Raw genomic sequence first — 27,833 nt, 5'->3', positions numbered from 1 at the left:
CAGAAGATGATGATTATTCACACATTCTTTATTATCAAAAAAAGAACAAAACCGATATTAAATTAAATAAATTACAAACATTTCTGAGCTGGTTATACATCATGCATTTATCAGGTAAGGCTTCAGAGCCATTACACATCAACATCACTGTTAAAGAGCAATAAAGGGACACTGGAAGATAAAAGTTTTCTACTCCAGCATGAATTTGAGCTTCCCTAATTCTCTTGCCAGAGCACTTGGAAATTCAGACTTTGAACTGGCCATGTTGTGCCTGCAACAATGCCATTTGCCTACTGATGTTACATATATTGCCACAGTTGGCCCATGGCTACAGAAACGAGGTATTCTTCTTCCTGGGTCATCAGAATTGCAGAGCATATAGTCAGTGCTGCTGCTTTCAAGCCATTTCTCTTGACATCCCATCCATTATGCTTGTAGGAACTTCAAGAAATACAGTCTTATTTTTTATACATGGTCTGTTGCTCTGAGGCTTCCTGTGTTTGGCCTGTCAGGCCCTGAGACTGTGAAATCAGCCTGCTGCAGTTAACCCTGAATGAAGAACTGGAAATTGGCATTTTCCTCATTTAATGTGATGCCACCTCAGAGGTACAGAAATATTGATTAGCTACTGTAGGAGAGTTTCTTTTTCCATTGCACGAATTTCGTTGTTGCCTTTTTTCAAACGAGCAACTAAAAAGAGCGCTCAGGCAGTAACAAAAGACCATGAGTAATCACCCTCAAAGATCATTTAAGAGAATTAGTCTCTCGATTTTAACTTATAAAATGAGCTATACATGGCTCTGGAAAAAAATCACTGCTGTCTAAAATAAGTAATAACCATTAGTTAGCGGGTTTTTCCTTTTGGAAACTAACCTCCTTTGGTTTTATTACTCTCTCCTGCACCACATAATCAGAAACTGAGGTAGAGAAATGGTGACTTAGTTAATGAGGTGTTACATAAAACCAAACTGTCAGGGTCCTGATGTTGTTTCCTTTAATGGTTGTCTAGCTATGATGGTTCATGAAGCTCTATTTTCCTTAAAAATGGGACATCTGGGAGCTGTAAGGAAAGCCCCACTTTCCCCAGAAAGCCTCCTAGCAATCTGCTAGTGAATCAGCTCAATAATGTATATGTACTTCAAAACTGTACATTAAAGCTTGCTAATATTTTTAATATCTTAGAGTAATAAAATAGAAATAACTTTTTAAAATATAATTTACTTTTATTATTAAGGCCACTTTTTATTTTTTGCGTTCATGGAAAGATAACAGACTGTCCAGGTTTACTCGCATTACTGTTCGTTTTTTCTTGTTGATGCTTGCATTTTATCCCAGTGCTGAAAGTACTTTGTAGGAAGATTTGAAATTCAAACAAAAGAAATGGCTTCCATTGCAACTGAAGACATACCAGTATGTATCTTTATCTTAAATTTTTTATAACCTTATTTTCATAAAAGCCATATTTGAGGTTGAAATGCACTGAAGAAAAAAGGGTCCCTTTAACTCTTGGCTTATGCTTAGATTTTTCAGGCTTTATATTGCCATCTTGTCATTACTGTCACAACATCAGCACCAAGTAAGAAGGGAAGGCATCAGAAAAAGAAACTAAAATACCAGTTGTTATTAGCATCACTCAACTGTTAATAGATGTCGGATTTTTAGAAATTACTAAGATCTCAGCTGTCTATCTCTGGGTTAGTGAGGCAGGCTTGTTTGCCTGAGAGGTAGATGATCCTGGTGGCATTAGCCTGTGGTGAATTTTAGTGAAAATCATTGAACATGTAGTAGAGAATTGTTACGGAAATATCGCAAGAGTTTTCTCTTGCTGCTCAAGTGACCATTTGAGAGCTTGTCACCAGAAGCCCTGCATAGCATGGGGTGTCACTTGGGCTGTTCCCTAGTTGCAGGCATAAAATACACTAAAATTTCAGTTTTACTGCTCTCTGTCATTGGCATCATGAAAAGCCTGCAGAAGGGGCTTCCTTCTCTGCCCTGAATTTTCTATTTGTGATCAAAATGATTTGGGAAAAGCATCTTTCCCCAAAGAACCCATCCACGTTCTGGACTAAATCTTTTAGTTGCTCCAGTCAACAAGAAGATGGGAAGAGTCAGAACACCCTTAGGATTAATGTTTTTATGCCATTCACAGTCTTAAGAGCCTTCTCTGAAATGCCATTCAGTCAGTAGAAAGATCCCTGAAAAACTTCGGAGGGGATTTGAACTGGACCCTGGGTCTTTTGAGCACATACTCAACCCACTGGGCAGACAGGACAACATGTGCATGAAACATACTATAACAAGGAATTCTTATTTTTGATTACAAGTTAGTCCTATTAGTAAGAAAAAAAAATGTAATCCAGAAAGTAGCCCTGCTGAGATAGAGTATCGAGGTACTTTGGGGTGTCAGAAATACAGCGTTGGTTTGAGGCAGTGATTTCTGGGATTCTGGGTCACAGAGAGAGCAGCACAAGGGGGTCATGGAAGAGGGGCCACGGGAAAGGCAGAGGTGGTGCTACACAGGCGCGCAGGGAAATTCAGGGGCTTGCACTTCCTGTGCAGAAACCCTGAAGGTCAGTGCACATTTTAGAACAACATTACCTTACAAAGCTGCGTCGCCGCACCTTGCAAGAGTTGCTTTTGTTTGTGAATCAAAGCCTTGAGAGGCTCTTCATATTTGCTTGTATTTCACTTCATCAGGAAAAGAGGGAGGAAGGATAAGAAAGAAGGGGGATGCCCAAATTACGTAATGCCTATGTGGGCAGAAGGGTGCAGTTGTGTGAAACAAAGGAGAGCACTTGGCAATAATGACTAATCGTCCCATGTATTAAGGCACCTGCCTTCAAACGAACTCGCTTCTCTTCTGTAATTGATGAGATAGCATTTCCTGAGTTCCTGCTTCCGTAGATTTCTGTTGCCTGCTCCAGAGTCCATTGCTCTGAATACCAGAAGTAGAGCAGGAACGGGGGAGGAGTTTATCGGTTCAAGAGGTGTGACGGTCTCTTGCTTTGCAACTTATTGTAACCCCAGGTAGAAGTGCAGCTCTTCACGAAGGGATGGGAAAGCAGAGCCTGTTCAGGAGAGTTTGCCCGCACGCTGACGCTCCCTGTGCGCTCACAGAGCTGTCTGGGTCTCTGAGTGGAACATGCTTCCAAACATCTCCTAAAGGGCACACAAGGTATGCTGGGTTAGAGCTGGTGCCATGGCACAAACCCAGCAATGCAGCTCAGCAGCCATTCGGTCACACAGAAAAATGACACCAGAAACTCCAACCCTTCCCAGCCCCTCTTCTCAAGGGAAAGCTGGCGGTGGGGAGGTTGCTCTGCTTCCAGCTCTGCATGGATAGCATGGGGAAGGTCAGCATTGGAATGTATCTCCTCCCAGGGACCTGGCTTCAGTGCCTGCAGATCACTTCAGCATTAACAAAGTCAGTGCTGAAAGACTTGACCAGTGACCCTTCTTTTGGGCTTGAGCTAAACCTGGTTTTCCAAGTTCACCCCACTGCATGGACACCATGGGTCTGACTGTGAACCTGAGCTCTGTGGCCCAGAATGGATTAAAGGGTTCGCCTGTGGGGTAACCTAGCTGCTCCTTCATCCAGGTGCCTGCCAGAGCTCCTCATGATGAGGATTTAAAACTGTTTTTCCAGCTACCTTTTCAAAGTGTTACTGTTACTAGCAGTTTGCCTGGCAATGGCACAGGGTACTTTCCATCTAAGCAATCCCAACCACAACTTCTGATTTCCACCTTATGTCCACAGCTGAAGAAGTGACCCCTGGCATTAGAACTAACCTCCTCCAGGTTCTTGAACTCTGCACTGCTTTCGTCCACAGACTCGTCGTAGATGGAGAGCTCTGTCTGATTTGGCCTCTGTGCAGGAAGGAATCAAATCCACAGATTAGCAGAGTGCAGCGTTGAAAGGCACAAAAAAAATTACTAACCCAGGCTTAAAACAACACACGTGCTCCCGGGGGAATGCCCAGGAAGAAGGGGTACAGAAGGAATTGTGTCTCAGTTGTTTATATCCTGTGACTGAGCTGGCATTTACATATCTCTCTGCGAAGATATGAGATACCTTAACTTATTCTCGTGAGATAACTGGCTAACACTGCTTTGTTTCCAACTCCAGTTATGTAATAAACCAATCCATGTTTGGGGAAATAGCCTGTCTGACCCTGTATTGTGCCCCATTCCTGCCTCGGCCTTTTATCCTCCCTTCCAGTGAAGTAGTCATGGATGTTGAGGCTGTTCAAGGACAGGTGCATGTGCTTTGCCTTCATTTCTGGGAGCCAAATTATGCCTTTGTGTGCAGCTGCATGTTCCAGGCAACACCAAATGGAGGACATAGTGCCAGGAAAGCTCTTTTGGCTTCTCCAGGCTGGGATAACATTCATCTCCCAGCTAGGGCTTTGCCGAACACATTTACCTTTCTGAATTTCCATTGAAATCGGTTCAATCAGTAGGTGCTTGACCTATACATGAGAATTAGGATATGAAATATATTGTTGGATTTAGACCTTTACCACTTGAGATAAACAAGAAACTTTATTAGGTGCAGTAGTGAGTTGTTGTTCTTCCTTTGTGCTGCCACAGCATCTAAACCTAATAGTGGAACACTGAGAGCTGGAGAAAAACTGGGGAGCAAATTTACCTCTTCTAAGATGGGCGGGTGGACAACTTCTTTGATATTTGCCAGTGCAAACAAAACAGCATCATGGATTGTCAAAAAGATGTGACTTTGGTCCAGACCTCCTTCCTCAAAGACTCCACCTGTGCTAATGTCATTGTACACCTGGGCTGGAGAACAGAAAGGCACATGAGCAAGAAGGAAAGCAAAGAAGAAAGCCTTTGAAGGTGTGCATGGCTGACACTGGTCCTTGGAGCTAAAACAAGGCTGGGATGCATAGGGAAGAAGCAGGTTTGCTGCATAAACGAGAGTGTAGGGAACTATTTTTCTACATGCTGAATGTGGACGTGTTCCAGTCATATCACTTCCCAAATGAAAGGAGCTATTTCACACAGATCATCTGTTCTGGTTTGGTCCAACAAAAGGCTGACAACTTGCACAGTCTGCATAAAGACCCCAAAAAAATCTCCTGTCTGTCAGAAGCACATAAATAGGAGAAGTTCACATGGAAATTTGTTCTTTGTGGATTCTTACCATGCACGTTTGCCAAGAACACTTTAATCCCAATCTTCTGATAACTGGAACACAACTAGAAGGGATGAGAGGGGAGAGAGAGGATTAATAACACTGCTGCTCCAGCTTTGTGTTTATACACAGTCTTTTATCCAGGGCTTTACATGTGTCCTGGGGATACTGAAGGAGAAAGCCACACAAACCTTCTGTTGAGGAGGGTATCTGAGCTGTCCAAAACAGTAGAAAGTACCTGCTGTTTGGCTGTGTTTCTAATACAGAACTAACCTTGCCCAGTGCTTTTGTGCCCATGAGGTCAACAAAACACACTCCACTCATGTCCAGGATGATGGTGTGAAAGCTGATATAGGGTGGTGCTGTCATCACAGGGTCAACATCTGCTGTAGGCATGACACTGAAAGTGCTTCCTTGTAGGGTAGAGATGCTGCCCAGCTCACTGGAGGTGTTCACTTGCCCAGCACCATTGGCAGGTGGACGGAATGTAACGTAAGAGATGCTGGCACCATTAGTAGTCGTCTGGTTGTTATTGGTATCTGTTGGAGAGGTGCTTTCAAAGTCTTTCTGGAGCTCTTGCAAAGACAAGGTCTACAGCAAAGCACAAATGCACAGTCAGGGCAGGGCACATCAATCAGCACAAGCTGAGATCCTGACATGTGAATGTGCCTAAGGTATTCAGTGGCATGAAGTGTTTTAATGTGGACTAACTCCAGCCTGGAGCTAGACTGAATGTCCCTTGGGGTTTGGAGTATGTTAGGTTAATTGTAAATTATTCTTGTTCACATATTTCAAGACTTCTGAGCAATGCAAACCAAATGAAGCTGGGATGACTGGGAAACATGCTTCAGGAGGACACTTTTGAACTGAAATACTGACATAGATGCATCCTTAGAGAAAGAGGGCAAGCCTGGTTTCTAGCAGATCGTTCACCGTGTTTTCATTCTAGGCATCCCTACAGCTTTCTTGCTCCCAGCCATTTCCAGTTCTCCTGCATCTTAAGGTTTTGGCCATTGGGAGGAATGGAGATGTGGGTGGGAAGTAAAGGAGGCAAGAGGTGGTAAAAGTGGCTGGGAAGACAGTGCAGAAAATCCTGTGACAAGAGGAGCTGTCTGATGGGGACTTGGGGTCTTACTCATTGACACAGGAACCCAAACTGAGTTACCTTGTTCTGCCTCAGTAGGAATTTTGGTAGCTTTGTTGGTGGTTGTGCTGTCCCCTTCTCCTGCCGTTTCACATATTTCTTCCTGGCTAAGTACACTTTACCAGGATCCACCCCGGTCTGTGGAGAAGAGAGAGTTTTCTTTGAAAAAGTCTATTCAGCCTCATAGTCAGCGGCTGCTATTTCTTTCTTGCTATTTCCCAGCCTGTGGCACGTGGCACAGGAGGATGGCACTGGCTGCGCGCAGGAGTGAGGTGATCCTGATGGCAACCAAACAACATCTTCAGATTTTGTTTCAGAGTACCTGCACATGCAGGGAGGAGAGAGCAGAGAAGCAGGATGACTCTGCTTTGGCAGAGCTTGGAGGAGGATACCTGCCAGGATTCACACATAACCTCTAAAATGAGGTCTACAAACAGTCCTGAAGATCAGGGAGGAAAGGATGGAAGAGTAGAGGATGGATGTGACCATCTTTCTTGATCATCCTAGGCTTAATTATCTCCATGTGGCGATACAGGAGAAAGCAAAGGCCATTTGGGATTGGCTGCAAGCAGAAGTTTCTTAGGGCGTTGCTCACCTTGGCTATAATCTTCTCGCGGAATATCTCTGAGTTTGCAAAATATAGTGGCGAGCAGTAGGTCACAATTTTAATCCCATTAAGTTCATGTACCTGCAACAGAGACAAGAGCTCAAACCAGGCGTGACAGGGTGTTGGGGGGGTGGGGGGTGGCTGGGAGTTTGGGTAGCAGATAACTGGGAAGGTCAAACTGAACAGCAGTTCTCCTGCTACCCCTGACACAAGCAGCAAACAACTTTGTTGAGACGGAGATGGGCTTGGCTTTCCTGATCACATTGGGTACCAGTGGCAAAGAACAGCATTTCCTCTGAGGATGCTTTGGTTTCTGCTTACCTTGTTGTAGGCTTTAGGGTTCTTGTAGATGTCAGTGGAAGTTACTTGGCCCAGGGCAGAGCCGTTACGGCTAGGAGAAAAGAGGCCATCAGAATTAGCGTAAGTGTTGCAGGGGGAGAAAACTGCTTTGCTTCACATTCCATACCAGGATTTGAAAATTTGCTTTATGAAAATACTTAGATTTCATCCCTGCAGAGTCTACAGGGCAAAAAAGAGTCAGCAGTTTGAGATCCCAGACTGGGAAATATTAATAAAGGGCTTTGATGGATTAAAAATGGTGTGAAAGCTTCACACCAGTCTCCGCACATATATGAGGCTCATTGTATGAGCAGGATTTTTTGCTGGGAGCTATGCAGGTAGCTTTTCGTGCTGAAGTAAATACCTTCAGACTTCCCCCTGCCTTGGGATGTGCACATCGCTAACCATGCGCTGGAGTGGGAATGCAGGCAGTAAATTAGCGCCTGCCATTCCTGTTTGCACATTCCAGGGGCCGGGGAGGACACCTGCACTCCCCCAGGCTCCTGCCACGCGTTCCTTCGAAACATGGGCCAGAGGTCAGTTATAAAAATAATCTGTTGTTTATTCTGCAACTGGGACCTTTTTTCTTCTCTTTTGTTTTTTTGTAGCTGCACTGGTACTTACAACTGGGTATGGAAGACCACAACCAGCACGGAAAATCCCACGCCCACAGCAACTCCATAGGGAAGGCTCAGGAAAAAGGCAGACAGGAAGCTCACCAGCCAGACCAACTGCAGAAAGAGAAGAGCATGGCAGGTCTTTTTACTCTACCATAGGCTAGAGCCCAGTGATAGTTGGAAAATAGCTCTGTGCCGATATTCTGGACCCCAAGAACTACACAACTCAGGATCAAAAGACCAAGACCTGAGTTCTGCAGCTATTCTAATGATACAGTTTATTACTTGCTTTCATGTGAAACATCATTGCTGGGAGGCTTGCCAGAAGCCCCAGTTTTTCAGCTGTAAATGCAGCTAGTGTGTTTCTTCACAGCTCCATGAGCACCCATACCACTCATTCAGTTCAGAAGGTATCAGCCTAACTAGTCAAGAAAAGGCTCCTGCAGATCAGACCATCTGCTGCTCAATAACTGCTCCCAGCCGCAACAAAACTCCTGCTGTCAGAGCATTTCAGAAGGAATGAGCATCTCTCTGAAAACCGTCTGAGCACCTACAATAAATGACCTGAACACAGGACAGATTTGATGACAAAGTATGACAGAGCATACCAAAACGGGCTCCACCTCTCAGCTCAGAGCTCTGTCATTTGTCATTTTTATATATTAGCACCTGAGCACCTCTCTCCATATGAAATTAGTCCTGCCTAAGCATATAAACCTGCCCTCTGAGAATCTTTATGAGGTTATTATAAACCCACCCTCAAGACTGACAAAACATGACTTTGACCTTGGACAAATCAGAGTAACTTTGATGACTTCAGCATCTTAATTTATATGCATCGTACTTATAAATGGCAAGTAAGTGCTTCCCTCCATCCAGCTGGGCTGTATCTATGGAGTGATGCCTGCAGTTAGCACTGAAACACAACCAGGCTTGAGGTAATGAATGCTGATGGTCTGACAACACCCAGGAACGGTGTTTCCCATTTTAGGACAGGACACTGAATCTAGTTCAAATTCCAGGGAGATTAAGGTCAGGGGAATGCAGTTCGCTCCATTGGCATCTGCCTGGTCCCCACTCTCTCTGAACTGTAGGCTGGCTGTGGTTGCTGGTAGCAAGAGCTTTGTTCCAGCAGCTCAGTGGAAACACAGCACAGTCAGGGCAAACCGGAGGGGTTTCTGACTGCCCTTCACCTCCGCTGCAGTGACCACATCTGGCAGAGACACACTGGCAGGGTGTTCCCCAGGCAGCACCGTGCATCTCTGCTCAGTCCATCATCCATTCAGGTGTCTGCCCGGACTTTGGGCTGGGGGCTGCGGAGCGCTGTGCTCCCCTCTGTGAGCTCCAATAAAGGGCAATAACTTCACCTGCCCTCAGATGACCTGCCAGAGCTGACCGAGACCTTCCATCCTACCCACCAGGCATCAGCAGAACCTGTTCAGAGATGTGGTTAAACTGCCATAAACGATTCCTGACAGAGAATCACATCTTCCCATCAGCAACTTTCCCGCTCTGCCGGTTCTTGCCTGCATAGCCGTGTCAGCTCAGACCTCGCACATCCCTGGTCTGGTCAGTCTGCCGGGCTCACTCCTAAGCTTGGACCATTTTTTTGTAGCTCATGCCCTATGCTGGAGTGTGCCTTCACGTCATGATCACAGCCCTGTGAAGTCTCTGCCTGGACTGCTAACCTGTCTCTTCTCCAGCACCTGTTTGAACAGTATTTTGGGAAAGCTCTTGATGATTCAGGTCAGCCCCTTTGGACTCCAGATTTCTCCGATAAGGCGGTTTGTTGGGACCTGACAGGATATTGGCTCAGTGTCCACAGACACCACTCAGCCGTGGGAGTCCTGTTCAAACACTGTCTTTTTATGTCAGACATTTCCAAATTCCGTTCTCACTCCCCCGCACCCCCTGCCTGGGTTTATACATCAACCAGTGCCTGGAGTCCTTATCGCTGTGAAGGGCTCTCTTCACCCTGGAGGGCTATTGTGTGAGTTTTTAAGTCATGACTCCTAGATATTGAGCAGGGCCGGTTTGGCTAGTTCTGGGCAAACAGGCTTCTGCACTTGATTGGCATTTAAACAGAGCAGGTAATAGTTCAGGCCTTTCTGATATGTGCGCTAAGCATGAGAGTGCTCAGCTGGGCAGGACAGGCTCTGCTGCGGCTCAGCACCTCATTGGCGAGGGGTTGGAAGCATGATCCCACTGAGAGAGCAAAACCCACCTTTGCAGTGGACTCATACCACCCTCCCGCCCCCGAGCGCCTGCCGAGGGGGTAGGCAGCTTGCCCTGCCTCTGCCTCACACAGCCGTGGGCTGAGCTGCCAGGGTAAGGCAGGTGGGTGCCTCCCATCCCTCCCTAGGCACTCACGCAGTCCAGCTTGCTCTTCTTCCACAGGTAGAAGGGATCAGCCAGCTGCTTGAGGGAGTTTTTCAGGTTCACCGCGATGAGGGCTCCCAGGACAGACTGCAGAGAAGAGGGGGTCATTTATCGGCAGGGATGTGGATGTGCAGTGTGGATGCGCCACGTTTTGCAGCAGATACTTTCTGCAGCATCTGCCTTCCTTGGTCCAGTTACCACAAGGGAATGGGAAACAGTGACGCTCACAAAGGTCTCACTTGGACCTGAGTATGCTACTTTAGACTATTCTTGCTTCCAGAGACTCAGTGCAGACAGGACCCCAGGCCAGGAGCAAACTGTGCTGTGCAGCAATTTGCATCAAGCGTTTCTGGAGCAAGACTGTGCCTTTGCTTGGGTGTGTAAGAGTATGTGATGCAATGGCCACACTGTTTATTACCTTTGGAAGAGGTTCGAGATAGATCCCCAGAGCCAGCATAGTCACCATAACCACCAAGGCCACAAAGAAACTTGCCACCTGCAGAAAAGAAAGAAATAATTTCAGCAAACATCAGGGTCTTCCTAACCCCCCTCTGGGCTTTTTCTGCTGCTTCAGCCAACGACACAACTGCTCACTGCAGTGTTTTATGTGAGCAGATGATTGCCTCTGAGAAACAGGCTAGGACTTTGCAGATAACCCTGAGCTTCCCTCACGTGGTAGCTCTGCTCAGTTGAGGGAGCCAGACTGGGAAGGCAGATTTACAGCCTTACATCTGGGACCAATCCAAAGAACCATCCATGGAACAAAATGGGGGTGGGAGGCAAGAAATTCTGCTTTAACAACAGCAACGTGAAGCACTCAGATATGAAGCTTCTGCAGACCTGCAGCAGCGATGTCAGGCTGGCAGCGTGCAGCAGCTGGTCAAATAGGGTCACATAGGGAAGAAAGGAGGAGAAAGAGGGTACTGACTTGTGATTTGCCTCCTGCCCCATCGACGGCGAGAGTGACAGAGAGAGCGCAGCAGATCACGTGGATTTTGAAGAAGGATCCAAAGAAGTTGCTGCAGCCCAGGGCCAGCATTTCCTGTGGAGATGGGGGAATGTGGTCATCAGAGAGGAAAGCTGCCTGTCCTGCCCTGCCAACGCGTGTGAGCTACCAGGCAGGAGAGCAGGTGCCTGAGCCTGGGGTTGTGGGGCCAGGAAAGGGACTTGGGTTCCCTGCAGTGTGTCCCAGACCCTTTCCTTCCAATATGAGCTGGAATGGGCTGTGGCATAGCAGGGAAACCTGGAAGCACAATTCCACATAAACACGTTGTCATCTGTTGACACACTAAGGGCAGGGCTTCATGTGGTATGCATGGCTGTTACTGAAAGCTGCCACTGTGCCAGTGATGACAAAAGAGGATTATTTAATGTCCTGCCTCTCGCAGTATCTAGGTGACACACCAGGAATCCAGGTCTTTCTCTGCTCAGTGAGAAATAACATGTGCCTCGTTGTGCTCCAACAACCTGCAAAAATGCCGTCTGTGCCAGTGCTTAGGGCTGAAGGCTCAGGTCTGGAGGGAAAGCAAAGCAGAGAGCTCAGACTAAGGCTCTCTTCCCTTTTGCAGGCTCTCTCCAGTCCATGGGAGATGAATCTGCCATGTCCTTTTGACCCATACATGGCAAGCTGCCACGCGAGCCTGTGTGCATGGGAGCAGCACGTCTGTTTTAAGCAGAGCCTGTTTGAAAGCTTGCCATTCATGCAGCGAGGTTTTCCTTTCACGCCTGAGAGCAAGGGGAACGGTCCTTGACTGCATCCTTCCAGACCAAGCGTTACCTGGTTGGGGTCCACGTCGTAGCCATGCTTGGCTGCCAGTGTTCTCCCCATGGCTAAGTTGATCACGTAGCTCACGATGGCGAGCGAGAAGGCTGTGCCGATCATGTCTTTCCACTTGTTCACCAGGGGGAGGGTTGGCGCTGGGAACCTGCACTCAGAGCGGAGGCGAGAAGCAGTTGTGACACTGGTGTCTGGAGGCTGGTGAAGTGGGTGAGGAGATTGTGTGTTCAGGAATGACATAATCCGTGTCTACACTGTGGACAGCTTGAGTGGATGGCGGCAGTGGTGTAAGAGGGCTCAAGCAGTGCTGCCTGACAGTCCAGAAAGGGGACTGTCATACAGCAAGGAAGAGCGAGGTGTTTTCCAGGCTGGAGGAAGAAGAGGAGGAATAAAATTTATCTGGAAGTTGTGTCAGACCTGCACATGCACTTACCCCATGCTGATCTTCCCAACTACTGGCATGCCATACTTCTCGGGCATGTTAAAGCTGCCAGAGATTGCGGTTGCAACTATTACCTGAAAGTACAGAGGATAAAAGAGCAGTAAGCAGAAAGAGCATGAGCTCTCTCAGAAGCACTGAGCTTGCTGTGCTCCTGGGATTGACAGTAGAAAATTAGCACCAAATTCAGGCTAGGAAAGGAGAGAACCTCCCCAGCAGGAGTTGTGTTCCTCATCCTCGGCATCACCAGGATGCAGGTACAGTCTAACAGGGATGAGCTGGGCATCGGAGGTATCCTCTATGAGGATGGCCCAGTTTCTGGCCCCAAGCCATATGGGGGCCATGTCATATTCAGTGCAAAGATGCTCTACGTGATGGGCCCTCTGTGAGCAGAAGTGGGTGTCCCAGGGCTGTAAGGAGAGGGGAGGGACTGTCTCCTGGAGGGTCCAAGGGACAGCTCGTGCATCACTTACGATGATGATCTCCATGGGGATGGGCATCCGGATCTTTTTCATGTACTTTAGGTTGAGCTCCTTGACAATGATCAGGAGCAAAGCACTGACCAAGGCATAGACCAGGGAGGCCACGTTGGTTTTGGGCAGACCTTTACAAATATCAATGAATGTCTAAAGGGGAGAGAAGAGGAGAAAGTGTCATGGGAAAACAGAGACTCTGGACAAAGTACACAGCACAGTGGAGAGCATTTCTTATCACAATCAACAGCAAACACCCTGAGATGTGATGAGGATGAGACAAGTGCTAGAAACCCTGCTGCTGAGAGACCAGCAACCAGCCCCGGGTCTCTGCTGTCCGGTTAAGTGCAGTCCTAGTTGCATCAATGGAGAGTGCATCTATGGAAGATGCAGGAAAGTCCAGGAATGGGTAAACCTGCTCACAGGAAAAGTTTGTGTTGCTAACAATTGTGCAAGACTCCTGCTGTAAAGCAACACAGTTCATATTGTCCCCAAGCCCCAGACCCATTTCATTATTTCTAATTAGAAACTAGCAGATGAGGACTCAGATCATACTGTATAGGAAATGCAGTGGCAGCCGCGTAGGGGTGCAGATAGTCACGTTGCCCCTCCCTCCACCCTTTCCTTCTCTCCGAGCCCCCTTTCCCTTGCATGGGTGGCAGTGATGCCTGTGGTGTGGTGGTCACTGGGGGAGGAGGCGCAGGGAAGGCCCCTGTCCAGAGCACCCACTTACATAGACGATAGCTAAGGGCCCGGTGTAAGATGGGACTGTCAAGCCGAAGACGTACTTGAGCACGGAGATGAGGATCTGCAACCCTGCTGCTGTCATGAAGCCCCTGATGAAAGACTCTGAGAGGTAGATAGCAACAAAGCCAAACTGCACGAATCCCAGGCACAGCTAGGGTAGGACAGACAAGGCGTTATCAGAAGAATGTCAGCCTGAAAGGGCAAGGTGCGGAGCCTGAGTGTGCCCGTGCCGGGCAGGCTGCTCCGCTGGGAGAGAGGGTGCATCCCTCCCACGCAGCCACGGCACGGGCTGGGCTGAGCAGCCTGTCCCAGAGCAGGGATGGGGAGGGAAGAGGTGCAGGGTGCTGGGGTGTCATTGCTGGCTGCCACCCTGCCCCAGTGGCTGGCCTCACCCTTGGCTAGTCTGTTTGAAGGATTTCATACCAAGACCGCAGCTGGGGTGGGATCCCCCCAAAACCTCTATTCTGAGGCATCATCCACTGAGGAGTGAGGCCTTTTCTAGCATCTGCTACCACCATCTCTGCTCCAGGGAGAGAGCTCAGCTGACTCTGTGTGGGTCAGCTCTGGCCAAAGGACACGGAAGAGGCAGTGCAGCAAGTCCTTACTTGTATGATGGCTGTCAGACAGGCTAACGTGGCAGAGATTTCCAGCCTGGCCGCTTCCAGGGCTGTGGTATTCACACTGGTCTCGTTGGTAGTATGGTTGAAGTACTGGAAGTCCGACTCTGGAGCCAACTCATTACAGACATTGCCAACAATAATGCTGATGACTGCAAAAGTACCTACAGCACAACACGGTGATGTCAGTAGTTTTCACTAGAGAGCATCCTGTCCTGGAAGGCACTTGGACAGGTTAGGCTGTCCATACCGAGGCACCCAGCCCGTCACCGCAGCCAGCTCCCTGGCAGCATCCAGCAGCGGTTCACTGGGGTGAGATCCCGCTGTGCAGCCAGAATCAGGGATCCCATAAACCGCTGACAGACCAAACATGCCCAAACACCTCTACTCTGGGACACACCGAGTACTCCCAGCCACAACTGAACTGCCTTGTGCAGCAGATTGCTCTGCAGACTCTTACCTGGCACCATCTGATGGATACCGCCGAGGAAGAGGTATGTTACCAAGGGGAAGAAGGAGGAGTAGAGCCCGTTGACGGGAGGTAGGTTGGCCAGCAGCGCAAAGGCCATCCCTGGAAAACATAAGGGAAATGGGCAGGTCCGTGCAGTTGGTGTCAGCCCCCTGCCCCGCTCACACATCACCTCCAAGAAGGTGCCGTGGCCAGCACAGACTGCTGCTTTCTGGGCAGGAGAGGCCAAAGAAGGCAGGGAAGGGCACCGCAGAGAAATATAGGGACAACCAGGTTGAAGGTGGAACTTGAGTTTATGCATGTCAGCAGTAAAGGTAGCTAACCCCCCCCGACTGCCCATCAGCTGTCATCTACAGACCTTTACTTGAAGTGGCAAAGTGTCCCCTCCCAGTGACCCAGAAAGTCATTGTCTCTCACCTTGTGGCACTTGAATTGTCCCTGCACTGAGCCCACCGAGAACATCAGGCAAAATGTAGTCCTTAATTTTATACTTGGGAAGCCATACAAGTATTGGGAACAGGCTAAAGAGGATAAGTTTGAATCTGGAAGCTGAACATCTACAGGAGATAAAACAAAAAATGCAAATAAGTAAAGAAGGAAGTGACCTGGGAAGTGAGCAAGCAAGGGAGCAAAGAAGGATCTTCCTTGGAATGTCTCAACCTTTTTCCCATGCCAAATCCTGAGCCCAGTGTCTGGTGCACAGCCCTTCCCTGCGAGAGTGCAAGGCTCTTGCAATTAACTAACTGTACATGCCATGGAGGAGTTTTGTGGGGACCTTCTCGAAGGATTTAGCTCCCCAATATCTTGATACCCTTCACATAGGGCACAGGTGAGCTGTAGGGAAGAAACACAGCTCAGAGAGTCATGAGGCAGTTGCACAGAGCCAAAGATGAACTTTCTCAGGTGCTCGGTCAAAAAAACTCTGAGCGTGTCTGAAAGAAGCTTGCTTCTTGGGTTGACACATGCAATATCTCACATCTCTGCCTGCTAACATGTATGTTCTCTCTTTCTTGTATTATTGCCTTCACTTTTCCAAGGAATGGAGCTAGATTTCCAAGACAGCGATCAGTAGGTTTATCGATCTTTATTTACACAATTACTGATCTTTAAGGAAAGCCAGTACTGTTTATTATCAGAAAGCTGATAAAATAAAATCCCAGTCGGAAAGCTTAAAGAAATAATTCACACACCTGTATTTACATCACCAATTTTACCTTTTTCACTATTAAAAACCCACTGGAAAACAGAACCCCAAATCCCAAATGCGCTTAGTGCAAACTGTTTTGCTTATTTAATTGCCTTACAGCCTAACAGCTGAGGCAGTGAAAAGAATAACCAGTTTCACTTGCTCCAGTACAATTTGCATTTCCCCTGTGCCTTTCGTCCATCAAAGCCCTGAAGATCATGGAGAAGGTTTCCCAGGAGAAAAATGGGAACTAATATCCCCAGGTCTAAGTTATGCCCCAATTCCAGACCAAATCTGGTTTACGTTTGCCCCAGCTATAGCATTCTATATTACCTGAAGAGGTTTTTCAGTTTTTCCCCAACGGGGTAAGTTCTGCTTTTCTTCTCAAACTCTTCATCGAAGAGGCTGACCGAATATGCAGGACGTTCAATGACATAGCGAGGCCTGGCGTGGTTCATCACTGGATCATTTAAATTTTTCCCAGAAAAAAAGAAAAAGCAAAGCCAAGAATGTGACTGGAGCTGGCCCCACCTAACAGACCGGACACCTCCAGCGTCTGGGAGCCCTCCCCAAACATCTCCACCCTAAATAGTTTCCCTGTGGCGCAGAGGCAGGTCCTGGGAGTGGCTTCTCCCAGCACCGGGGGCTACTGCTCCCCAGCACCGGGAGCTTTTCCCAGCTATTTTGAGGTGATGCTAATGAGCGATGCCACGTGAAGGGGACCGGAGCGCGTCCTGGATTGTCTGGCAGATGAGCATGGGTGTTAATCTTAGCTCCGCCAGTGACTGCCTTTTTGCCTCCGGCAAGTCACTTGACCTTTCTCATGCCTCAGTTTCACCATTTGCCAGTGGGGGTGGTGAGACTGCAATGCTGGGCAGCCCTGACATTGCCATGGTAGATACTGGCACCATGATGAAAGGCAGTTTCCATCTGAGGTGTTCTGGCTATGCTGCCAAGTGGTCTCATTTGCATTCATCAGCCTTCCTGTTTCGCACTCGATGCGAGAGGCTGTGGATGAATCCTTGGTTTATTCTAGGAAGTGATGTGCAGAAAGATAACCGTTGCTAATTCATTTCAGTGATGAGGATGCCGAAACATCTGGGTGGACTAGTCCTGCCCAGTGGCTGGGTCTCACCAAAGAAAGGTGATGAACTTCAGACAATCCTTATTTTACTATGAACAGCAATACCTAAGAAGAGGGGAGAATCATTAGGAACTGGAGAGGCTGGGAGTGGAGGGAGGAAGTGGTCGGCTATAAACCAAGGATGTTGGTAATTATTTGTGGTATGGCATGTATCTAAGTGGGTCATTGCCCAACACAGGAGTAGAAGAGGGGGTGGGAAAAGCTGGTGATTCAGTCAAGAGAACAAATCAAGAAACAACATCCAGGTTGCTGAGAGCTCATGGAGTAATTTGAATGTACCAGGTCCTCCCCTCTCCTCTTTTGACCCTGTAAGTACCGCTGAATCAGTGCACACCTTGACACCGAGTTCAGTGGAACCAGGATGAGCAAAATGTCCATCTGTAGGACTAATGTCAGTCCTTGCTGATAAGCAGTTACCTCAGAGTGGGGGCTGGAAGACATGAGTAATATGTAGCAGAGCAGCCCAGCAGTCCAGGGCAGGCAGGAAAGTATGATGCAGGCAGATGAAACTTTTGGGAGAATTTAGGTCAACAGAATCATTATGCAAATAAGAGCTAATGGGTTTAGAAAGGGAGGTCATCAACCCCCACTCCTGCCAGGGCTACTTGAGTGAGCACAGGGGAAATCAAGCGGAGGTTGCTGTAAAACAGCTCCAGCAATGGGGTGTTTGTGATTCCAGGCTCTGTTCTGCATCCATGCTGGCTTGGGAGGACCCCAACCTATGGCTCTGGAGGGCCCACTAGGTGAAGGAGATGTGCCCCTCTTCCTGCATGGCCAGCTGCTTAATCCAGTGCCCTCTGCAGGCATGCACACCCTGGCAACCCCGCTGCTCCTTTTCAGCCAGAGACACCCTTCCAAGAGCAATTACAAGCTTTACTTTTTGGAGGATTGCTGCAACCAAAGCTAAGCGGTGTCCTAGGCTCTTTCCCAGTCCCCACATGCATGCCAGAAGCCCATCCGATAAATGGTCATTCCCTGGTTTTCCCACATCAATCTGCACAAGCCTTGTTCCTGTCTCCAGAGCCCGTTGCTGAGCACTTGCCAGCATGCCCAGCCTTTCCCAGGTCCCAGCCCTCAGCTCTGCTCTAGATTTCTAGTTCTGCCTCGTGAATAATTGGAGGCCCAGGTCCAGGCTCAGCAACAGGCTTCTGAAGGGTGATAAACCCACCCGAGTTTCTGATGCAAGAAGTCTCCCTTAGCTTTATTTCTTGGCTCCATCACTTGCCGAGCAGTGTGCCTGCCATCAGACAGACTGAATCAGCCAATGATATCACAGCTCTTTAATGAATTTCCCCCGCTGAGTGAAAGTGCTGGCAATCACGAAAAATAATAAACAAGGCAAGTAGAGGGAAAAATACCCCCATGATTAAATTCCATCTTAAACAAACAGACTAATGATGTCAGCGTCTCGGACAGAGTCAAGTTCTTGACTTGGCTTATCACTGGCCTTGCCCTAGATCAAACAGCAGGTTAAACCTTCGAGATTTTGGAATTAAAGAGAATGAACTGTGTGACTGCTCCTTGAAAAAAGGGCAAAGCCAGCTGTCCTGGTGTTGATGGGATAAGATGACGGCAAGCTGCAGAGCTGCTTTAAATCCTGCAGCTGGGGCAGGATGCTGAAGCAATGCAACATGTGTGGAGGGAAAAACAGAGTGCCAGTAAGTTGCTGCATGACAGGGACCAGTTTTTTCAAGAGCTCTGTTCCAGTATGGGTATGGAAATAAAGGATGAGGTCTGGGGGAAGAGCTTCAAGTGCAGAGCCCCTGTTACAAGCTCTTCAGGAAGCCCATTCCTCCAGTGTGTTGCTAGAGTGGGTGATGCTGAGAAACATGAAGTTTGGCCTCACTGGTACGTCTACTGAGCTTGGGGTCTTGGAGAAATTGTGGCACAGTGGGTACATAACTGTGGTGTGATACTTGGAGCAAGCAAACGAAGGCAGAACTGCTTCTCTCCAAGAATATGATGCAGGTGAAAGATACTATCCCCGTAGGTCATCAGCTAAGAGTCCCATCTGTTCATACCTGGCTGATCCCTGGCCTGCCAGTCTCAAACCAGCCTATGCACGTCAGGCACAGACCTTTTTTCCAGTGTTCATCTTGCAAATACACTTACTAAGCTCTTATCTTCTGTCCTCGTGCTGGTGATAGCTGTGTTTGGGAAGAGGAAAGTCACATTGAAGTTTCTGGCTAGTGTTGATAGGAGCCACTGGCACAAAGCCACTTTCCTGTGCTGGCATAGGCATAGAAAAGGGAGCCCAGTCCAAGGAGTGTGAGTCGAAATTAAGTGGAAAAGCATCTCGTCCTGTGATATAAGGGCCCCAACTGATTCCAGTGCAAGAGCTGAACATTCAGGGAAAGCCTCTGCTAAATTTGAGGGAGAAAAAAAATCAGTGAAATAATGTTTCCTCCTTTGTCTGCCCACCTCCATCCCCCCCCTTCCCCCTGCATGAGGTGATGCACTTGCAGATCTTGCTGATTACTTCTCAGCTGATGGAGTTCAGAGTTCTGCTCTCTTCCAAGTCTCGCATGAATCTTCATTAAAAGTGCCTCTCTCCCAGCTCCATTGCCCAACACAGGGTTATAAAAAGCAACTCGCCCCTACCCCAGAAGACAAGGTCTGCCTGGAGAAGGCAAGCACAGGTGCAAGGGTTTGGTTGCGACACCAGGACAAGGTCTTGACTCCTGTCCCACTGAACCAGTGCCTTCAGCACTGTGTCCACCGTGATTCCCAACCTGCAGCTCACAGCTCCGGCTGCAGGTGCCATGGAAGCCCTGGGGCAACACGGTGAAAGAGCCCAGGACTCACCAGGTCAGGTGAGGAAGCCGTCACCTCCTCCCCTGAGACCTGTGCTGTGCTTCCTCACCAAGGCACGGCATGGGGAAGGACAGGGTGGCTGCAGCGCCAGGCTCTGCGGTGCCAGATGCTGCAGTGTCGGGTGCTGTGGTGCTGGATACTGCGGTGCTGGGTGTTGTGGTGCTGGATACTGCGGTGCCGGGTGCTCCCTCAGGCTGAACTCTGCCTCACCCTCATGCTGCACACCCGCTTCCCTCTCCCTTTCACGCCTCTGGTGTGAGCTGGGCTCACAAAGCACACAGGCAGGAGGAAAAGGAGGTTTCTGCTGTCAGTCAGTTCAGGTATTTCAAAAGGATGTTGTATAATTCACCTCTGCTATCAGATGCCGATCAGCCCAGTGGATCAACCCCTGTGCTCCTGGGTTATTCACTCTCTCTGACCTCCTGGCATCAGTCTGGCTGATGGGCCACACCAGGAGCTCATCACCACGGGACCCCCAGCACGTTCATTTGGGTCAGTGTCTTCAGCTGGGCGGTTTGACTGGGCACACCTTTCTGCTCACAGTTAAAATTGCTTTGATCCAATTTAGTTCTGTTTTACCTTTGGCTCTGAATTGCCATAGGGTTCATCTCCAAATGAACGGATACAGGAAGAAAGCATCTTGGTAAAGCTGGATCTATAGTCCCATATTTCTGGCGTGAGTATATAGATAAAAACATCTTTCCTAGTAGTCTGGGGAAGGGGAAGAAGCAGGGAAGTGGAGGTTGTGTTTTAGGAGGCTGAGCAGCTGGCTGCACGCACGGTGCCACACACTGAATACACACAGTGTTTGACCCTGGGGTTTAACTTTTTCTTAACCTTTGCCCTTTGGAAATAGAAAAAGCTGATTCTAGGACAGCTTATAGAACAGTTATGAAAAATATCCTATCCCAAAAACACCTTTTAGCCTCAGAAAAGACAAAATGCCAGAGTGCCGTAAAGTTCAGTCAAAACTTTGCTGTTTCAGCCAATTTTCCATGAGCAGCATGCAGGAACCATCGTGATGGCTAGTGGAATAAAAGCCAGAGGGAGAGGGAAAGGGGGGAGAGAGGTGCTGGGAGGCGATAACTGGTCCTGCCCGACCGCGGTGAGGCACGGAGGGAGCCGTATGCCACGGCTGCAGGGGCAGGGAGGAGACATCTCTGCTTCCCTCCAGCTCCCACCTTCCCATCACGTTGCACCGTGCTGCAGCCTCGGCTTTAACATGCCCCTCGGGAGCAGCCATCCCATTCCTCCACTCCTACACTTTTGCCACGAAGCAGCCAGGCATTAAATCAATGTTTTCTTTTTGTTTAGATTAAATATTTGGAGTGTTAAATAGGTGATTTCCATAAGGCAGATGGTCCTTTTCTTGTTTTAAGCGACCCAGCCCAGCGCAGGCACCGGGCAGGAGCCCTGCACTGTTCTCTTGTTCTGCCGGCGCTGGGCCGGTGCCAATGTTTGATGTACCACTTCACACGAGTTTCTAACCAAACTAGCTCTGCGCTTGGTAACCAGAATAATAAGATCTGCAGACATCTGCCAGCTACTGAAGGTGAAGCCAAAGCATTTGTCTCAAAGGCTGTTTATTAGGTAAAAAGCTTATATCCAGTGGCTCGGCTTCTGCTCCTTTTAATGCTGTTGTAAATGCAGCAAATGCCACGGGCATGGGGGATCTGCTCTGCACTGACACCGGTGCAAATGAGCCCAGATTTGGCCCATTCTGTGATTTGTTTGATTAACCCACTTGTTCTCAACCCCACCCTAACTCTCCATTACTTTTGTAGTTGCATCCAGCACCGTACCTCGCCGAGGGAGGGCTGGGCTGGGGTGAGGCAGCAGGCACATGGCCTGGGGTGCTGCGGTCTGGGATGTAGATATCACCCCACCACAGTCCTCAGAAAGCCACTGTGGTCCCCCAGAGGTGTCACCTTGCCGAGCGTGGCACAGCGGTGCTGGGAGCAGTGCCTGCCCTTAACGGCATCTGAGTCTGTCCCCTGGGAAGCAGTGTGTCCATCCTCCACATCCCCTTGGAGCTCCCTCGGCACACGGAGCCATTGGGATGGAGAGGAGGGAAGGCTGCAAAGTGCAGGAAAGGAGTGAAACTTCGGCATCCCTCACTGCCACGAGTCTCTGCTCTCCACATGCCTCTGACAGACCTCGCCCTCCGCCTGTGAAGAGCAGGTGGGCAATGCAAATCCCAAGGAATTAAAAAGTTTGCAGACTGCAGCATTCTTGTTCTGCCTGCGAACACTTATCCGAGATGCCTGCTGAGAGCTCGCTCCTGCACATGCTCCCTGCCCCTGCGGATTCGCTCTTGGAGAAGGAAAAACACCTCTGGGATCGCCCAGTCCATCCTTCCCCAGAGGCAGAGGATGGGGCGCATTTCTCTGCTGGGAATCTCTGACCTGGGGCAGAAATACTGTGTGGCCAGCCACAAGTGTCACTCCAAGGACTTCTCTTCAAGGCAAGGAAGGACAGGTCCCCAGCTTAAGTTTTCAGCTCGCTTACAAATAAGGAGTAGACAAGTTTTATCAGGGCAGAGCAGAAAGCATCTTAGCTGCTTGAACAGCAGTTTACCACAACGGAGCAAGCTTATGGGGGTATTTTCTTTTGCCTGTATATGAGGGAACCTGCCCAGACTGGACCTAAACATCCTATGAAGTGGCACTGGGAGGAGCTGGAGACCCTGCACCCAGTCTGACAGGTCCCAGTCTGGGAGCACTTGTCATTCCCAGCCTTAAAATTCCCTCCTGATTGGATTGCATGCCCACAGCCATGCACCCGTGCACCAGGATCTCCTGAACAGCAAAGGCCCCTTGTCTAGTTTAGATTCCGGTGCGCAGCGGGTGCTCCTCAGCCGTTGCCTGCAGGGTCCACATCCTTTCTCCCTGTGCCTGTACGTGCAAAGTCTAATTTGGGCTGCAACATCCTTGGGACAGGGACTGCTTTACATAGTCCCATGCATAGAAAGTTCTGGTCATAACAAGGACCTAGAAACAGAGGGTCTGTCATCAGTATTGCCTCTCCTATACCAAGCAAATCCCCCCACAGATCTCAGCACGAGCCAGCCAGGATAAGATGGCAGGATTTATTCTAGTAATAATTAATTCACATATTTGGCTCTTCCAGCCTCTCTTCATAAATCAAGCTCTTGGATCGGTGGTGTTGCTAATTCCTGAGTAAATCTGCTGCTGTAAATCCCCTTTGCAATAAGAAGGAGAAAAAGAGAAAGGGGGGGGGAAAAAAAAAAAAAGAAGTACCAGTTCTCCAAATACTGAAACTCACACCCAGTGGCTGTGCAACCAGAGTGTAAATCCCCCACGCCCACCCAGACAAAGAGCACGATTGTTGGAGCTGGGTTACCTGCGCCTCGCCGGGCAGAGAAAGGGCCGATTCTGCGAGGGGAGCTGCAGATGTGGCAAGAAAGCCCTGGCAGAGAGGTGCTCCCGAGGAGGTGTGCAGGAGTCTGTGCTCAAATAAGCCAGTGAGTCATTTATAAATCACCTCAGTCAAGGGGACCGAGGGCTGTGCTCAGCGCCTGATTGGCTTGCAGGAGGTAATTGCAAGCAGGTACACCCAGGCTAAGCCCAGGAGATAGCCAGGGGAGATAAGGAGAGATCTGAAGAGGGACAAGGGCTTTTTTGGATGTCCCCCCTCACCCCACCCCTTCCCACTCAGGCCTGGGCCGTTTGATCACCTCTGCAGGTCCCTCCATGCTCCGGGCTCTCGGTGACAATAGCTCATATTCACCGTCACCCCAGGCCCCCTCCCTCGCCTGCTTCGGACTCGGGGCAGGAGAAGATGCTTTTGTTGGCCTGGGCGAGCTTCCCGGCGCGGTGGGTAGCGTCTCCCCGGCCTTTGTGCTCTGGCCGACTCTCCGCCTCCGGAATGGACAATGGTGTGCTTTGTGCCAGCGCCGGACCCCGCCGCTCGGGCTTTGAAGATGGGATTGGCAGGGGAAAGCAGTTTCTTTCTTATTTCCAGGTTCAAAGGGATGAGAGGAGTGGGAAAGAGAGGCAAAGCCCCCGCTGCCTGCCCAGGAGAGAGGGCACGGGCTCCCTTCCCCTGCACCTGCACCGGGAAGAGGTCGGAGCCCTCGATGGTGCAGGGATGTGCCCTGCGGATCAGGCTGGGCTATCTGTCATCAGCCTTGCAGGCATGGTCCCCAGGCAGGAGCCACACCTTCGCCACGTGCTCTCTGCAGGAGAGTTTGACAAGTTCCTCAGATGCCCCTGGCAGTGGACAGGGATGGAGCGGGGAGGTGCTGGGATGGGCTGTGGGAGCTGCGGACTTGGGAGCCACCCTGCAGAGGTACCAGTCGATCCCTGGCCTGGGAAGTTGCTGATGTCTCGGGAGAGGCCACATTTTGAACTGACAAAGGTGCTGGTGTGGCATGTGTGTTGGCAGGCAGCAGCCAGCTCAGACAAGGGGAACGGACTTGTCCCCTCCTGCCATGGTGTCCTGCCACCGCAGAGGGAGTCGAGAGTGCAGGAGCCAGGTACTCCTGGGGATGTTGCAGATGATGCGATAGATAGGGACATCAAACAGGGGACATCACCAAAGGAATAAGCCACTAGAAGGAAGCTGTAGGGGGTTATTTGCAGTGGAAGGAATTGATCTTTCATGTTCCTTTTGTCTTCAGGGACAGCTCGGCATGAGCTGCTTATAGGGGATGGCTCTGCTGCCCTCCCTGCTCCAGGTTGAGCCCAGAGCACAGATGCAGGGCAGGTGGGGTGTGCTGCCACCTCTGAGCATTTATTAGCTTGTGTGTGTGGAAAATGATGGGAAAAGGGAAAGGGGAGAGAGAAGGCAGGGCACCGAGAGAGGGGGGAGAAGGAGGGTCCATGCCTGGGGCAGGAGGAAGGGAGAAAGCAATGATGTTGCCTTTGCTCACTCCCAGAGGCTCTCAGAGTAAAAATCTCTGGTACCTTGTGCATGCACAAGGCATCAGTGTTTACTGCCAAGAAACCCCATTGCATGGGAATCGATCATTGTGTCTGGAGCATGCCAGAGGAACACCCTGCCAGAGGATGCTGGTGGAAGGGGACTGATTCATTGCCATCTGACAGAGGTAATAATTGCCAAGCAGTTATCCTGTAAATATCATTAATAACCCATATCAAGTGTTTTTTGTTAAAGGGCAGCCTGATATGGATGGAGCCCTTTGAAACGGAAACGCGTGACATGGCAGGAGGACCAACCCACAAGTGCACACAGTGGTCCCTGCTGTGGGGCAAATCCAGGGAAGCCAGAACACCAGCACCCAAAGGTCCCAGCCACAGGGGACCTGCTCACAAGGCACCACAGAAAGAAAGGAAACAGCATCTCTGCTGCAGAGGCGATGCTGGCATTGCCAAACTGCCTGGGCAATCAACTAATGCTGAAAGGGACTTTTTTTTGCCATCATTGAACTGGCATTTTCCTAGCAGAGCTCCAATGAAAGGCTTTTTTTCCCCTCACTTGCCTAAACTGACATCCCAATGCGGGCAGAGCTGTGGAGCTGGAGAAGTGGCCATCAGCACAGGGGGATAAATGACCCGTTTGAGATCAGTATCTGAGCTTGGAATAGGACCACAGAGCCCTGAATTGAAGCTTCCACTCCAATCACATCCGTCTGCCTTTGAAAACGAGAAGCTGCCGAGCAGAGAGGCTGTGCAGCCAGCCTGTGTGTCCAGAAGGGACAGGTCTCACCTGGGGGACGAGCCCAGCTCCGAGCTTTGGTAGCAACGTCAGCTTCATTTCAGTCTAGCCGATACGAAAAGTAAAATCCCAAAGCTGGCACACTGCATGAGCAAAACGGGAACAGCCCCAGGCGAGGAGGCTGCTGGTGCTTCTTGTCCTCCGAGCTGTCTGCTCCTTGCATCAGGCCCTGGCCAGGCACGTTGTGTAGGACCCAGCAAAGTCAGCAGTGGGGACGCCAGGTCCGAGGGAATGCCACTGATCCCTGGCAGACAGAGAGTAAAATGCAGTCACACTGGGAGGCAAAACGCTTGGGGCTTGGGCTGGGACACTGGCAGGGCAGAAGTCCAACTGGCTGGATTTCTTGCCCACCCAGCGCTGGCAAAACCCTGTGAAGTTCTCAGTCCTGTGCAAGGTAATTTGCTCACAGGGGGTGACTTACGTGAAACTTTCAGACTTGCTCTGTCCCCTTCAAATCCAGGTGTCCCTCCTGCACGGACAGACGGTTCCTGCCACGTGGGGACAGGGGGGCTCACGGGGAGGGCTAGCAGCTCCCTGTTGCAAAAGCTGCTATTCCAAAGTCCTGGTGGGTGTGATCAGGGAACTGCAAGGTCTTGCCCTATAGAGAAACCAGCCCCGTACAGCCATCAACGGTTCTTTGGCATTTCTTGTAACAGGAGGTTGCAGTCCTGGTCAAATTCCAGTTTCAGTAACTGTAACTCCCATTCTGCCTCTTTCGGCTTCGGCCAAACTCACTGAGTGTGGCCCAAGCCACTCTGCTGGGCTGTGTCCACCAACGGACCAGCCAGGATGATGTACAGGGCACGGAGGAGTGTCTGGGGACTCTGGGGAGCACTGGGGCTGCCCGGAAAGCCGGGAGGCACTGGGAGATACAAGGACAGCACAGGATCTCCCCTGAGTCAAACATGGAGCCCTGGGTGCACGGACTGCTGAGCTGTTTATCTTCTAGTGTGATAACAACATACCAAGTACTGGAATGTGTGGATTTATTTGCAGGTGATTGATATTAGCAGATATATGGCACTTAATGAGGGTAATAATTCAGTGGTAATTTACTGATGGAAATTATGGGGAGGGTTCCTTAGAGCCCCAAGGTTAGAGTAGGTGGGGAAAGGCAGTGCGTCCCCCGGGCAGAAGGGGCTGGTTCCTGGGAGCTGTGCTGGTGCTGGGACCTGCAGGTAGTCTCCCTCCCTCCCTCGGACCTGCAGCCGGAGCTGCTTCTAGTTCTGGGACAGGTTTCCCAAGGGAACAGGGCCTGTGCAGCCACAGGTGTGGGTAGGAGCCAGGGTCTGGATGGAGATGCTGCAGGTGGAGCTGGGCAGCCTTTGTGGAGAGAAACCGGTGCTTCCAGGTGGATCTCCATGGAACACATAGCTGATGTGTTGCTCAGGCTGTGACACCTGCACAGGGGTCATCTGAAGTTAGGTGGGGTGTCCTACTTCCCTGTCTGTCCCTTCAGGAGCTGTTAAAATCAGTGATGTTCCTCAGCCAGATGGGAAAGCAGAGATTTGGGCTGCCAAATTCCTGCAGGAGTGAGGTGGCCGTTCCTGGAGCAGGGTGTTGGACGTGCCCAGTGCTGTAGGATGCTCTGGTCTCCCAGCTGCGAGCAGAGGATAGGCAGGGCTTGGTACCCACCGGGCATCCGCAGCGTAGCGAGCAGTGTCACCCATGGGGGCCACGTGTCACCGTGCAGAGCCTGGCTGGAGTAGTGAAATTCCCAGGGCTGGTTATCATCATTTCCTTCTTGCCCAGGAATGCAGCTCCTGGGCCTGGGCTGGACGCCACGCTCTCGCTGGCAGACATGGCTGAGCCGCCGGCTCCGTGGTGCCAGGTGATGGAGACACAGGTCTCGCTTGAAAGGGAACCGCCAACTTCTAACGCTTCCCAAGCTTCCCCCTTCGCTGCAGGGACACGCGGTTGGTCTCACCAGCTGGCACAGGGGTCAACGGCTTTATCCAGGGAAGAACGAAGTACGCAGTGTCCTAGAGGGAGACAGCAGGATTATTTACAGCACCAAAATAAAAGGTGGAATGCAGAAAGGCATTGGGAGGTTCAAAGCTGCCCCTACGGCTCAGCAGCACGTGGATGTTCCGTGCAATTTATTTCATGGTGTGAACTTAGAGCTGGGGAGAGGCACTACAGCTTTCTGGTTATCTGCCGGGGGGGAATTGCTGTGTCTGATCTGCTCACAGCCTTTACAACCTGCCTGAGCCCTGCAGGAACATCTCCAAA

The 27,833-nt window shown here is 49.9% G+C and overlaps 1 protein-coding gene across 1 annotated transcript; it reads right to left on the bottom strand.

Moving 5' to 3' along the window:
* Window positions 1–10: 10 nt before the first annotated feature.
* Window positions 11–26,114, bottom strand: SLC26A9 (solute carrier family 26 member 9). The gene is made up of 22 exons (XM_040616944.1): window positions 26,023–26,114; window positions 25,593–25,845; window positions 16,277–16,403; window positions 15,175–15,314; window positions 14,749–14,859; window positions 14,277–14,452; window positions 13,658–13,822; window positions 12,925–13,077; window positions 12,446–12,528; window positions 12,013–12,160; window positions 11,164–11,277; window positions 10,654–10,731; window positions 10,227–10,322; window positions 7,864–7,970; window positions 7,222–7,291; window positions 6,889–6,981; window positions 6,315–6,431; window positions 5,423–5,740; window positions 5,159–5,213; window positions 4,649–4,794; window positions 3,790–3,867; window positions 11–3,159 (listed from the first exon to the last, which is right to left on the bottom strand). The coding sequence occupies exons 3-22, from the start codon at window positions 16,399–16,401 to the stop codon at window positions 3,112–3,114; spliced, it is 2,421 nt and encodes an 806-aa protein (XP_040472878.1). The 5' UTR covers window positions 16,402–16,403; window positions 25,593–25,845; window positions 26,023–26,114; the 3' UTR covers window positions 11–3,111.
* Window positions 26,115–27,833: the final 1,719 nt, after the last annotated feature.

This window comes from Falco naumanni, chromosome 17 (assembly GCF_017639655.2).
Source record: "Falco naumanni isolate bFalNau1 chromosome 17, bFalNau1.pat, whole genome shotgun sequence".
Classification (NCBI taxonomy): Eukaryota; Metazoa; Chordata; class Aves; order Falconiformes; family Falconidae; genus Falco; species Falco naumanni.
The sequence above is the reverse complement of the archived record's forward strand: the minus strand, read 5'-3'. Positions and strand labels throughout refer to the sequence as shown.

What these genes read in the sequence shown, in the direction of transcription:
- SLC26A9 (XM_040616944.1), bottom strand. Translation starts at nt 16,401, where the DNA reads ATGAACCACGCCAGGCCTCGCTATGTCATTGAACGTCCTGCATATTCG. An exon ending in AGAAGAGCAAGCTGGACTGC is followed by an intron (nt 7,971 to 10,226) that starts GTGAGTGCCTAG and finishes CTCTTTCTGCAG; the next exon opens with TTGGTCTGGCTGGTGAGCTT. An exon ending in GTTCTTGGCAAACGTGCATG is followed by an intron (nt 4,795 to 5,158) that starts GTAAGAATCCAC and finishes TCTGTTCTCCAG; the next exon opens with CCCAGGTGTACAATGACATT.